Here is a 14713-nt window from a genome sequence, read left to right on the forward strand (position 1 = left end):
AAATTCCTTGATAGTGTTTTTCATCTTTCTTTTGGATACCATCCTACCCCTGAATATGTAAATTATTTCCTGCTGATAAATCTGATTTAAAATAATATCATTAAAAGAAAGTCATGATTTAAAGCCGGTACTTGCAAATTTTTCTTTCAGGAGTCATAAAGTAAACACTTTAGGCTTGCTTTGAATGCATGTGGCTACTGATTTTCTGTTCCTAAAGTGAAAATGGCTACCTAAGGACAATGAGTAACTCCTTAAGGATTACTATGTTCCAATAAAGCACTGCAGAGAGAAGAATGCTGGGCTGCAGGTCCCCCCTGATCAGTATCTTTCTAGCCCAGCATTATGGAAGAAAACAGGTAAATTGAACGGAATATATAGAGGAAGCAAATGGATCCTTAATTCAATAATTTTTAATCCTTTGTTGAATCATAAACTTCTTTTGAAATGGGATGAAATCCTGCCTTCAGTTCACCAGTTCTATAGATAAATGTGTGTACTGTTTGTTCTGTGATCAGTAATTTATCATGAACTGAAAGAAAGCTCAAGGAACAGCCTCACCAGTGATAAAATACATCATATTTCCCTGAAACTCCAGGTCCTCACAAAGCTGAGGCGGGGGAGGGGGACTAAAGGTACAGCTCAGTGGAAGAGAGCACAGTTTCACACACACACACACACACACACACACACACACACACACACACACACACACCAGAAAAACCCATCACGACCACCACTCAAAACACCAAACAAACAGAAACAATTCAGACTAGAACAAAGAAGCCCATAAGGTTGCAAGGATCTGGAACATGTTCCTATCTCATGACCATCACATGATAGGACTAACTTTTTTCCCTTCTGTCCATCCTTTTCATCAACTGAACAGAAGTACCAAAACTATATTCAATGTCTTGCTGTACAACAACTCCAGCCTTTCACTGTGTGGGAGACCGTGTTTGAGCATGCGAGACTCACCAGCAAACAGTGCACAGGGTCCCCCCTTAGATCTGCATCTGGAGCCTGCAGCAAACGCCAGTCTCTGCCTTTGTTGTAAGTGATGAAAGTCTTCACTTGGTTGTCAATCTTCTTGTTAGCCAAGAACATTCCCTTTATCCCTGCTACCTGGGAAAAATTGACATGGCTGAAAAATACATCAACGTGAGAAAGGACATATCTGTTTACATTAAAATAACAACAGATTGTCTCAGTCCTATCTTAGAGCAAAGACAGGATAGGTGTAAATACTTATACCTACCTAGCAACTCTGCTTGACGGAAACCAATGGCCTCGTGCCCCCTGCTGTATATGCATATAACACAAGTTCAATACAGGCTTCTCATTTTTTTTGGCCATTGCTGAATATGGTCATAATTACTTTATTCAGTCACCAAAAATGAGAAGGTGACAAGATGTCCACTATGAGGAGGAAAGTAAAATAAATAGTGGCTTGTACCAAAACTGTCATATTACTTGACACTAAAATGGACCATTAACCCATAACATGACAGGGGAAGTGAGAAACCAAGCACATTCTAAATGAAGGATGGCAACAGCAAGACATCCTGCAAACTTGAAGCTATGAGCCACAAAGAGGTCAGCAGTTGCCAGGATGCGACTCAGAGTGAGGTGTGAAGAGGTGAAGCATAGAGGACTCTAAATGCCGTGAAATCACCACGTTACAATCACATCATCATGGATGGACGGATGTCACTCGATTGTCAAACCCATGAAATGCAAAACCAAAACCATGGCCCTCCATGTAAACTGTGAACTTTCAAGGTTTACCATCTTACGGAATGCTGTCAGTTGCCATGAGTCCCGAGAGAGAAACTCCAGAACTTTTAAGCCTGTTACTTGACAAGCAATGAGTAAATAGGGGCTACTTAAATTTTATGCTAGACTCCAGGCAGGATATTAAATATATTATCTCTCATTTAGTCTTTCTAATAATATTTTTGTGAAATGATTGTTAATTCTCTTTCATACATGAGAAATATCTCAGGTACACCCAACATCATACTATCAATGACACAAGAGTAAAAGTCAGACCTGGGATGGTGACCCAGAACTTTATAGTTTCAGGGTGTATGGCTATAATGACTACCTAAATGAATGAGGCATCTTCAGCCCCAATCAACTGAAAAATACGTCAGTTGAATGACCCTGATATAATTACTATCCATGCATTTTAAAATTTTTAAGAGTTCTACCTGTCAACTCACCAAATTTACTGGGCATTATGAAAAATTGTTAAAAAGCAATTGTTTTCTTTTTTATGTGTATGAATGCTCGTTTCCATGTCTTCTGCATGAAAGGAGAGCATCAGATTCCATGGCAAATGGTTGTGGTTGAAAATCATGTGGTTGAAGGAATTGAACTCAGGACCTCTGCAAGAGTAGCCAAAGCTCTTCATGGCTGAGTCATTTTTTCAGCATAATTGTTTCTTATCATCAAAAACCACGTCTCCAGTCTCAAGGTGTTGATGCTCCTATCAAAACCAGTTGCTGTTAGGGCTGGTCAGATGGCTCAGGGATTGAGAGTGCCAGTTTCTTTTCTGGAAGACCAACCCTGGTTGGGTTCACGGCACCAGAATGGCTGCTCACAACCATCTGCAACTGTAGTTCTAGAAGTTCTGATGCCCCTTTCTGGACTCCATGGGTACCAGGTCCACATTCCTACACAGACATGCACGTAGGTAAAACACTGATACACATAAAATAAAAATAATAAGTAAAAATAAATAAATTGCCAACCACTGAATATATGCTTCCTCTTTCGACATGCTAAGGCTGACAATTAGCAGGCTATCGAAATTGTGCCATCTGTGATCATCACTTGTAGATTATCTCTTCACAATTTTAGAGTTTACCAAATATAGTTTAGTCTAGGTGAAATGACCACAACACAAGGAAACTGGAGGTCAATGAGGGAAAAGTCCAAAATATGTTGAATGATAATGATAACATCCTATATCTATTAACATTCATTAATTCAAACCCCATCACCATCATGGAGTAGAGTTGTCCATAATCAGGTTTATAGAAAGAGAAAATGGAGACTTAGACTCCATTTGTAGCTAGCTGGAACACATACATTGAATAAACAAATGTGCTTAAAAGCATATTTGAAGACATTTAACTAATCTTTGACCCTTATATTTTGGTGTCATTAATTTTAAGCAGAAGAAATAAACTAAAGTTGTCATTTTGCCTGACCTTGCTAATCCAAAGCACTATGCTCATTTTGTCACACACATTCCCTCCAAGGCTTGCTGCAACCTGTGTAATACCTTTCATGTCAAGTCTTTGTATGAGGAATCTACGCTATTGACGAATTTCAATCATTTACAACAACAGAGAATAGACTTTCATATTTATTTAGATTTGACTTCAAAATTCTTTCAGCAGACATAGCTCAAAAATTTTCATTTCTAAGAGGCTCGATCTCAACCCACAGTAGACACATATTCCAGGTTTGTTCTTAACATAGGCAGATCTCATTAGTCTCTACCTGTGGATTTGGCATCTGGGATAATTTTAAAGATGGGCCAAATCTGGACTCTTTTGGAACAATGAGATTTTTTTAACAAATAAATGGTGTAAATGAGTTGTTGAGAGAAATACTTTGAAGTACTCAGGAAAACAAGCCACATTCTGGGGGCAAACAACAAAAGCCACAACAATTTCTGGTGCATTGTTGATTTTCAACAAATGTGGAAGCCATAAACTGCAGGAGCAATGTACTTCCCACAAACTCTGTGTTAATTATCAATGATATTTAGTTATTCACAATAACAGCTCCAGAAGGGTTGCTTCCCAGGAAACCCAGTATGAGTTTTGCATATGTTCAAGAGGCTGTTCCGTACTTAAATAGGACTCCACTGCCAGTTCTTTAAGAACAGAATTACATAATCCGAATTTTCACAATGGCTGCTGCTCTTCCCTCTCCATGAAACTCTACCCAGAAATGAGAAAAGACTTAGTTATTCAGTGCTCTTGAGGGTTACAAAAATAAGCGCAAGATGAATAAAAAAATGTTATCTATTCCACTGTTCCTCCCTGCCCTCTTCCCTTCTTAGACAAGAGAAGGGGGCTGTGTTTAGGAGCTGGTTCATTTGATTTGTAGAAGTGGTGGCTCTCTTGGCCCCTGACTGCTTGGCATTATCAAATGCCACTTGAGCAGAGAGCTGGGCTTTGCTATTCATCTCTGAATGCTTGGCCTTCAGGTTTATCTTGAAGAATAAAACTTGGTAAAGAAGCAGGAATGCATGTCAACAAGGGTAGAAGCTGGAAGGAGTTGGGCTGTTTTTCTCTTGTAACAAAGGCACTTTATCTGTATTAGTTGCTTTTTTTCTTTTGTTTTCCCTCTTTAGCTTGGCCTTCAAAGATGGTCAACTGTGTCTTTCACTGCTCACTGTGAGCTTGATGGATGTGTTTTTCTGCGTTTCTCAATGTAATCCTGTGAAGGAGGTCTCTTATTCCAACAATTTTTAAGTAAGGTCTCATCATCTCTTACTTGGACTATCTACCAAATCTTACTACAGGGCAGAGTATGGAATTGGAATTGGATGATGTTCAGGTGTGTGCATTTATTTAAGTGTGTGAGATCATGTGTGTGGGGTGTGTGTGTGTGTGTGTGTGTGTGTGTGTGTGTGTGTGTATGAGAGAGAGAGAGAGAGAGAGAGAGAGAGAGAGAGAGAGAGAGAGAGAGAGAGAGAGAGAGAGAAACATCCTATTAGGGATGACAGGGTGACAGAACATGTTTGCACTGCCACATTACTTTCTCTGTACTCATACTTCATATACTTCATGCATACTTAGGAATGAGTGAAGTAGAGAGATGGCAGGGGAAAGAGGAAAGGATATCCAGTGGAAGTTACAGTTTCATGTAGACACAGAATTACCAATAAATATTCTCCTATGCCGCATCCTGCTACTGGGAGCATGTCTTCCTTCTGAGGAAAGGCCTGCTAAATTTCATGCCTACTGAATTCAGCAAAACAATCTCTGAGGATGTCGACTATGCTGAAATCTATTTTTCCTCTCATTGTTTCTCATATGGAGGAATTTTATTCCATAAGTCTCAAAAGTAATTCAAAGTTATTTATCACCATTTAACATCACAAGCCAAAAAAACCATTTCGATTAGACGTTAAATGTGAAGTACTACAGCTCAAGCCTCAAGATGGACAGCATATTTATTGCCCTCAGGTAAAGGCCTTAAAGTCCTGTGTTCCCTTTCCTACATCCCTTATTCTCTTTGTTTGTGGTGGACTCTCAATCCTCTGGAATCCTCTCTGGAATCTCAGAGACAATTCCCTAATGCCACTCTCACTGTTTGTTTCTGAGAGACTGCTCAATATACCTCTTCTAGAGGTAGACAAGAATGTCTTCATCCTAATCCACTGTCCCCAGTACTTCTGTGCTTTCCTGATGCTTCTTATATACATGGTACCTATGTTTTGGTTTCAATCTTATAGAACCATCTAAGCCAAAGGCTTCTCGAGCAGCCATTAAAAACTCTTTATTAGAAGTTAAAACGACCTCTACTATCATGATCTATAAACTAATAATAAATGCATAATCATTAAGTATAACTTTCTTAAAAATATTCATTGTATTATCACTTTGTGTAAGGGTTCTTGATATTATTTTTAATGAAATAGGAAGTAAGAGTTCTCCGTTAGGCAATACAGTAATTCTGAAAGGCATAGGAAAGGACTACCATGACTTGAGTCAAGTCTTGTCTATGTCAAGACTATGACTTAATCTCCAAATATCATCAAATAAGACAAAGAATATAAGAATAATCTGCTTAAATGTATTCAATGCTCATGGAATGCAAGGTTTTAGAGGCTTTGCATGAACCTCAGTACATGAATCAACCTCATGTTTTCTGCAAATTTGAAATTGTTGTCACTTTGCAGGTGAGTAAATAAATGTTCAGCTGTGGTAAGTCACCTGCCCAATGCCACTCTGCCACATGTCTGGACTGTTCAGCAGTCTGTTCAACTCCAAACAGCTGTGTGGTTGTCTTACTGACACCAATTATTCTCTGAGTCTAGAGAATTATGCAAGAAATAGCCCACTGGCACATCCTGATCATGGGGACCTATCGATCACGAATCTTTGGCGCCTTTACTCTGTAATCATCCAGTAAATTCCTGAACACGCACTTCATTTCTTTAACCACTGAAGATCTAACAACTGGAATATTTTAAGCACCTGTCCCTTCATCTATCAAATGGTCTTTGAGATTTAAAATATTCTAGATGCTGAGCAATTCTTTCATGATTTAAGGGAAAGACATCAGACATCTCCCCTTTTCATGTTTATGGTCTAACAAGTTCTCTCCTGTGTCAATTTTTTTTCATGTGTGCCAAGTGAAGGTCAGACTTGGGGGCCTCTCACGCTGGAGTTCTTTGCTTATTTCTTCATCTGATGGGCAAACCATGATTCCTACCTTCTTAGACTTGAATTACAAACCTTAAGGGTCCAATCTCAAGAAAGTAGATGAAAGACATGTGGTAAAAGAGAGAACATTTTTATGGATATTATTGCATTGTGCATGAGGATGGGCTATTTCCATCTGAGTATCTCAGGCAGACAGGATATGTCTTCTGAAGGAGTTGGGTATGGTATGCCACTGTAATCAGAAAACTCATGGTATTTAAGAAAAAAGTCTAAATGTTTCTCTTCATATTTTTCTCTGCTACTGGTGATTGGACCTAGAATCCTGTGCATGCTTTTTAAGTACTCTACCAAAGAGTTACACTGCCACCTACATGCTTTTCCCCTACTACTTGATTAAGTAGGCTATTATATATCCTATGATTGGACTGGACAGCATTTGCATTTCCTACCTCTGATCTTGGCTTTCACAGGGACCCCAATGGAAAAGTTAAAGAAAGGACTGAAGGAGCTGAAGGGGCTTGCAACCCCATAGAAAGAACAACAGTATCAAACAAACAGACCCCCCCATCAGAACTCCCAGGGACTAAACCATCAACCAAATAGTTCACATGGACCGACCCAGGGCTCCAGCTTCATATGTAGCAGAGGATGGCATTGACTGTTATCAATGGGAGGAGAAGCCCTTGATCCTGTGAAGGCTCGTTTTCCCAGTGTAGGGGAATGCCAGGGTGTTGGGTGGGAGTGAGTGGGTGGGTGTGGGAGCATCCTTATAGAAGCAGGAGGAGGGGGGGGAGAAGTGGGAATCTGGAAAGGGGATAACATTTGAAATGTAAATATATAAACTATCCAATAAAAAATTTAAAAAGTATTTAAAAAGAATGTTTCTTAAGAAATCATGGTATAACATCATCATCATCATAATGGTTGGGTTTTCTCTTCTAACAAAGAGGTGCATATCATGTTCAGAAGACATAACCTGCCTACTGCATATCTGTCATGGTGCATGTCATGTCTCAGTTTATCTGATACTTATCAGCCAGGCAGTTTCACTCCCAGCCATAGCCTTTTGTACTCAGCTGCCCTGAGCCCTCATTCTCCATTAACCCAAAATGTTCTTCATTATCATTAATTAATTTTCCCTTCCCGAGGGTAGGTGATATTGCCCAAAGCTCCCAGCATTGTTTTTTCCCAAATCTGCTAGACATCACAGTTCCCAGGCACACCCATCACATCTCTTCTGCTCTTGTCACCATGAAGCATGGACTCTTGTGTTATTCAACCCACGTGGTCTTGGAAGCATTCATGTTATTTGCTAATAATGGAATTTTAGTACATTTGCATGCATGATTTCCACACATATATACGTCCATCCACAAGACAAAGTTAGCAGCTATATGTAATTATTGTCTGAATTTATATGTTGCTTTGAATTTAATTCTAAAAGCCTAGACACAAGTCTAAAGCAATTGACTATTCATTGCTTCCTTTCCACAGAATTTTCCTCACGCTTTTTCTTCCCCTTTGCTTTTTTTTTTATTTCCCCCACATCTGGGAAGATGGAAGTTATTTCTCAGGACTTAGCTTATCCTTCAATTCTCACACTATTGAACATCCAATATCAAATGCAAGTTATTGACCTTTTAGGAGATATGTGATGCACTGAAATTGCAAACTAACAAATGCTTAGATTTAAGTCCTAAGTTTGCTCTGTAACCTTGTGAAAGTGCCTGTGAACTTTCACCTCTATTTACTTCACAAGGTGAAATGGCTGTAGTCACCTAAAAGTTAATATAAGGGTTAAATGAAGTCATTGTGAAAAGTTCTTTACATAGTGCTTTGTACATGATACCCCAGAATATTAGCTTTCATCACTAAATTTTGTCAAGAAATCAATTTCTGGCTGTTTGGTCTGTAAGCAAATTTTGTGGCTCACATTTTGTACTTCCTTGAACAGAAAACATGCCAAATGGATAGATAACTCATACCGTGAGGAAATTTTGGTATTTCAGCACCTAAATCACAGTACTGTCTCTAATGTTTTGCTTTATCGCTTAATGTACTTTATTACATATACACTCAAGGTTAAAGACTTGAGAGGACAGCACTTGCAACCAGGTAGTAATGTGTGTGGCAGAAGTCGTAGTTTTAAATTGGAACTGAGCTTTTTTTCCTGTGTTTTCTGTAGGATGATGTCATCACGCAGGTGAAGGGAGGTACAAGATAGAACGAGGCCTGTCATTGGACAAGAAGGCAGGATGAGCAGGAGAAAAGTTTTAGAGCAAGGAGGAGACTGGAATGAGAGAGGAAAAGCAGTGGAGAGAACATGGAGGCAGATGTTAAGATTCCTCTCTGCACATTTACAGGTTGTTATGAATATTCTTAAGAGATGTCTGTGTACAGGGCTTTGCACATCTAGATGAGCAAATTGTATCTTATCAATTGGATCAGAGGTTATTGTGTTGTGTGTTCTTTCATGTGGTGATTTAAGTTCGAGAGAGTGTGTGGGGGCTAGACACGCTAGCCCCCACAGAATTGAGATGTGTATGCCTGGCATGGTGGCAACCTGCCTCAGGAACTAGACAGGTAGAGAGATTGTTTCCAGGTTCAGAGAGTAGCCATTGGCAGTGTGGTATGGGATGGAGCAAAGCTGCTGAGATGCTTTTGCTGACTGAGATGAAGACATCTACCACATATCATGGGAAACTACGGTGCTGGATCTAGTGCGGGGTAAAATAAATATTATTTATAATTTTACAGCAACATTTTCCACAAAGCTCGACCTGTGGGTGTGTACTTGACTTACAGCTCCACCTCTACATTTTTACTTTGCCCAGTTTTCATCTTCTAAAACGGATTCACAGTAACACACTTGTAGGAATAGCAGGTAACTGGCACATAGAAGCATTGAAAGGAATGACATTCTTCTCAGTCACCTGAAATGTGGGCAGACATATTACACAGCCCATGGATCCTATCTTCCCCACACTCACCTCCACCTCATATGATGATCATCTCTGTTGCTTATTAATTCATTTATGGATTCTCCTGCTTTTCACTTATCTCTAAGCGCTCATCATTCTTTGCAATTCTATGGGGAAATTCATGCTGGATGAATTTCAGCTTCCTGCTAGCCAGAACAATCAGATTTAAGGGAGCCTTTGTGCCAGGCCTCATGTCTGCCAATATTCTTTCTATCTAGGCAATCAGCAAATATTCCACTGCTGTTCTGTTCACATCAATTTCAATTCACGTTGCTATGAACTGTCAAGCTAATAAAACAAAGGCACTTCTCTCCCTGCCTCAGGATGCACAACACCTTTACACAATGCAGTCACACCACTGCTCAATGTGATGATAATACGGGCCAGCAGTTTCCCTACAGAGAGTCAACAGCAAGAGACAGGAGGGGCAAATGTAGGATTAACAAGGGATGCTTGTGGTGTTCAACAGTCACCCTGCTTTTTCCTTGTCCCATACCTGATGCAACATTTGAATTCACAAAGACATTTGTGAAGAAAAATTGGCTTCAAATAATTCACCGAAAAGTCATTTCTGCTCAGCATATTTACCTGTTTTGTTGTCAAGGCATTAGTGAACATGGTCTCCATTTCTGACAGAAAATAAAACTTGTGTAGAGAACAACCCATTTTGAATTGAATTGTACAAAGGAAAAAAGGGTAATCAGGAAGAAGAAAAAACTGGAAATGTGCTTTAAAACACTGCAAGGCAAAGGACAGAGTTGTATCATTATGATGTCACAGGGACTGATTTACATGGGCTAGACCTTCAGTGAGGCTTCTATTATGGCACTGGCTCAAAACAAGAGAAGGCAGTGTATTTCAACCACAAAACTTTAAGTGTTCATAGGACATTTACAAATGCAGAAAAGTGTACAGAAGTTTCTACTTATTTGTAAGACAAGTACACCATGTTAAAAGATGTCATGCTACTGCTAATTGCAGTATGGAAAGAAACTGAAATCCTTAGAGCTGGGAATATGTTGGGCATGAAAAAACACGAGTGGGCTTTAATCCAACCAAAATAGAATGTTAAGTGATATCTAGGAGCCCTGCAAGATGGTGCTACAGATTCAACCCTTTGTTAAACACATTGTATGTCAGCACAATGACAGGAGTGAACAAGGATTGACTGACTTCATCCTCTGAGCAGTCTACTGGGTACTATGCTCACCTGTATGTTTGGAACAGGCAAGTGGGTCTCAGAAGAATGGCCTTGTCTTAGGAGTACATTCCAACATGGATAGCAATCTGTATAACTAGCACTCAAACTCACACAGCCTAGATGCTAAAAATGTCATACCGTAAATCGAACTTTATCTAGAACTTTCTTGACACTAAATCTTTAAACTATGTAAATGCTTCCCAGAATAAATATTCAATTGGAGGTTGAGCTATTGGACACTACATCTATCTGAAACATGACATGAAAAGTGGGATAAAAACTTCTATAAAGATGAAAAGATCGGCAGTACATTTTCTTAAGTTATAGACATGAGCTATATCTTGTATTAATCTGACAAAATCTGAATTAGGCGTACAGTTCTTTTCATTATTTATTTGAGGAGTATACAATCTATAAACATGGTTGTGTGCACATAAAAAGAGGTTTAGCTACTAGGAAAAGGCCTCCGTACACTTCTAAAGGAAAAGGGAAACAGACCACATTAAAAAGGTGCCCATTTGGGCTTGAGTTTCTGGTTCATCACTAGATAAAACCCGGACGCTTCTTGTTTTACAAACACTTGAATTCCTGAGCTTGATCAAATGTCAATGCCTCTGTGATTGTGCTTGTTTAAATCATTTAAGATGTTTTTCCACATAGGATACAGCTCAATTGCTGCATTTTTCTACCTCTGAATACGTCATTAAATAACTCGTTCCAATTCATTCTCAAGCCGTCATCACACATCCAGACTGACGAAATTTTGTCTATTTAAATTTCCGAGATTTTATAGAAAGAGCTTGTGAATATTGTCCCAGTTGCCTGCCACTGAGGGGTGGGTCACTAGCCAGATGAGGTAGGTCTTATGACAAATCTCTCACGTGCTGACCAAAAGGTGAAATTCATTCCCAAAGAGTAGCTGACTTTGTATCCACTAACCTCACACGGCATCTAACCCTGAACAGAACTAACTCTCCTAAATACTCCAGGAGCCACTGGTTTCCAGTAGCTCCTTGTTGGGGATGGGAATTCTCAAGACCCCTTCCTGACCGATGCTGGGATTTTCTCTGGGTTGATATTGTGCAGGTCTTAGTGCATGCAGCTAACAGCACCTGTGCGTTACTGTGTACAACTCCCTTGTCATGTTCAGAAAACACAATTTCACTGTAATCGCCTACTACTTCTGGCCCTTATAATCTTCCTGCCCCTACTTTAATGATGTTTCCTGAGCCTTGGGAGGAAGATGTATGAAAATATTGTCTGTTTTCTAAAGAATTACAGTAATGGTCTGGAGAGATGGCTCAGAAGTTAAGAGCACTGACTGTTCTTCCAGAGGTCCTGAGTTCAAGTCCCAGCAACCACATGGTGGCTCACAGCCATCTGTAATCAGATCTAGTGCCCTCTTCTGGCCTGCAGGCAGAAAACTGTATGATGTATACATAATACATAAATAAATATTAAAAAAAGAAAAAAAAGAATTGCAGTAACATGCCATATCTGTTGAAAAAGACGTAAGTCTGTACCTAATCCATGATGTTTGTATAAGAGTAGAAAGCTCTGTGTAATATAGTTATGCTCCTGAAGTTCATAGCAAAGACAGATAATAAACTTACAGTGATGTTTATCATTATAACTGGCTGGTCCTACATAGATGATTTTACTTTGAATACTGGTTATTGTAAAAACAAAGAGCTGCAGTGCCCCCAGGGAAAGATGGGTAAGGCCTGGTTCATTGTGCTTTTTGTTTACTTAATTTTCCAGGATTTTATAAAAAAAAAAGAACTTGTGAATATTTTTTTCAAGTGTTGGCCATTGAGAGGTAGATTACTAGCAAGCTGAAGTTATCAACTTGGGAAGTTCTTCAAGAACAATAAGAATGCCTTCTCATAGCAAACAAAACTTCCTGTCTATGTCACTGCAGAGACAGATAAAAGAGTGCTGCCCACTGAGGCACTGTACACAAAATTTTTGAAATGTAATATGCAGATCAACAATATGCAATCACTTCACTCAGGTTGTTTCTTCCCCAGACTCTCCAATTTCCCGGGAGCATAATTGATTAAAAAACAAAACAAAACTCTTTTACAGAACTGTATAGGTTGCAAATTAAACAATAAGATTTTTCTGTGAGCTTTTCCTTCTCTGAAGTGGAGTGAGACTGACCATGAAACCAGCTTTAGAACTGATATTTCACCAGGTACTCTGGATGCTGTTGTCCTCCAGAACCACAGATGCTTGGTGACATACCTCATAAAGGTCAATCATGACATTGCCTTCAGGGCCTCTGCTGCTCTGCACGTTCTCCAAGGCCAGCGTGAAGTAGACCCCGCGTGTGTCTGAGATGTACAGGTTGTAGGTGTCATTCTGGTTCCATTCTTGAACTGCTGCAAACACCTGATTCTCATCCGTACTGATGACATGCATATCCTAAAGAAAAACACAAGTGAAGAGAGGAGAAGTGCTATCCCTTAACAAGGCAGTCATCCAAAGAGTGTGGGCGATAAAGAGGGAGAGATAGAGAACGCCTCCTTTCACGAATATGAGAAATGGAGGTAAGTGTTAATCATGTATTTTCCATGTCACTTGGGGGTTAAGCAGTGAGGTCACGACAAAATGAGATAGAAGGATGTATAGCAGCCTCCTTATAATTTAATTTCCCTAATAGACAAGATAGTGTTCTTACTTATGTATGAATTTGAAGAACCAGTCATTCTTGTTATATTTATCAAGTTTGAACACTACTTGTTCAGCATACATAGACAACGCAAACATAAGGACAATCTGCTGGGACAGAAGACAACCAGCCAAGCCCTGGATGCCACTGTGGTCTGGGGCTAGTAGCTGCAAGCTCTTTAGACTCAGAACCTTACAATCTATTCACTGAATTGATATATGCCTTTTAATGAGGTCCACCCCATGAATAATATGCACATTAATGTGTGACGAGTGCTGCCAAAAGTTCAGCAACAACTGAAATTCCCCAGGAAAAAAAATCTACCAGAAAAATCCCAAAGCATTAATGTTTGTCTGAGTGATTAATCTAAGGACTTAGCTACTAATTCAATATTTTCCTCTGATAAATTCTCTAAGAAAATTTCAAGAAAGAAAGATTCCATAAAGGATGAAGTTCCTAAGGATTTCAGATGTAAAAACAAAATAAAGGCAAAATGGAAACCTTTGTCCTCTGTCCTTTGGTAAGAATTCGGAATCCTTTATTCCCCATTCAGGACTAGCCAATGTCTAATGCTATTCTAAATTGGCTGTCTCCAGCCAATGCTTGTTGTTTCCTTAAGGGAAGCCTGTCAGAATGCTTTGGGCTGCTTTTTAATCCTGTGGACAAAGAAGTCTATGCGGAATAATTTCCAAGCTCACAGTAAAGCAGAAAAAAAATGAAAAGACGGAACATAAACCAAGATATCTGTAAGTAAAGTATCCATGTGGCAAAAGAATAATGTAGAAACATACTTGGCTTTTCTGTAACTTTGTAAGAATCTTCATGGACTGACCATGCTCTATGTTCAAAAAACTTCAGAAAAGTTCAGATCTAATGATCTTCCTTGAGGACCACTCCAAACCAAACTGTTCAGTGTAGCTTGAGTCAAACTTCTAACCTCAGGTTGTCATAATTCGAGTTTAGTTTTGGCTCCTGACATAGTCATGGAATGCTATGCTCAGCCCTTCTATCTGCGAACTCTAGGTAACAGGAGCATGTCTTTTGCAGGGCAGTGAAGATATAGTCAACAAGTCTTAAATACCGTAATACTGTACCGCTTAGGGTATGATTTACACAGGATGAATGTTTCACTTAAAGAAGTCTGTCTATCCCTCTTGTTATTTATTAAAGGTCAATTTGGCTCCTCTGCTTTTTAAATATCTGAATTTTCACTTATTGATGTTCTCTAGAAAAGGTTCAAGTGTTTTCTGCCCGATGGAGTAAATTAGCTTTGGAAATAATCCTTAAATTCACTGCTTCATCCATGTGGACAAACCTTCCTTAGGGTCTTAATTTATAGTAGGATGGAAACCAAAGTCTTTAAAATGATTGAACAATTACTCTACACTCACACTTTTGGTTTTTTCCCTCAGAATGTTGTAATCCTGGATAGCTGTTAAATTGT

At 39.2% G+C, this 14713-nt stretch overlaps 1 protein-coding gene across 12 annotated transcripts in view; it reads right to left on the bottom strand.

Moving 5' to 3' along the window:
- Positions 1-14713, bottom strand: part of Sorcs1 (sortilin-related VPS10 domain containing receptor 1) — a 513725-nt gene that overhangs the window by 105310 nt on the left and 393702 nt on the right. For 10 of the 12 annotated variants that reach the window (XM_006231521.5, XM_006231519.5, XM_006231520.5 and 7 more), the window contains 2 exons: positions 12843-13022; positions 976-1122 (listed from right to left, as the gene is read on the bottom strand). In XM_006231521.5, coding sequence (XP_006231583.1) covers positions 976-1122; positions 12843-13022 — 327 coding nt within the window. Of the gene's footprint in view, positions 1-975; positions 1123-9982; positions 10366-12842; positions 13023-14713 lie in introns of those variants that run through there. The other 2 variants (XM_039080727.1, XM_039080722.2) reach the window with 2 other exon arrangements.

The sequence above is a fragment of the Rattus norvegicus genome, chromosome 1 (genome assembly GCF_036323735.1).
Source record: "Rattus norvegicus strain BN/NHsdMcwi chromosome 1, GRCr8, whole genome shotgun sequence".
Lineage (NCBI taxonomy): Eukaryota > Metazoa > Chordata > Mammalia > Rodentia > Muridae > Rattus > Rattus norvegicus.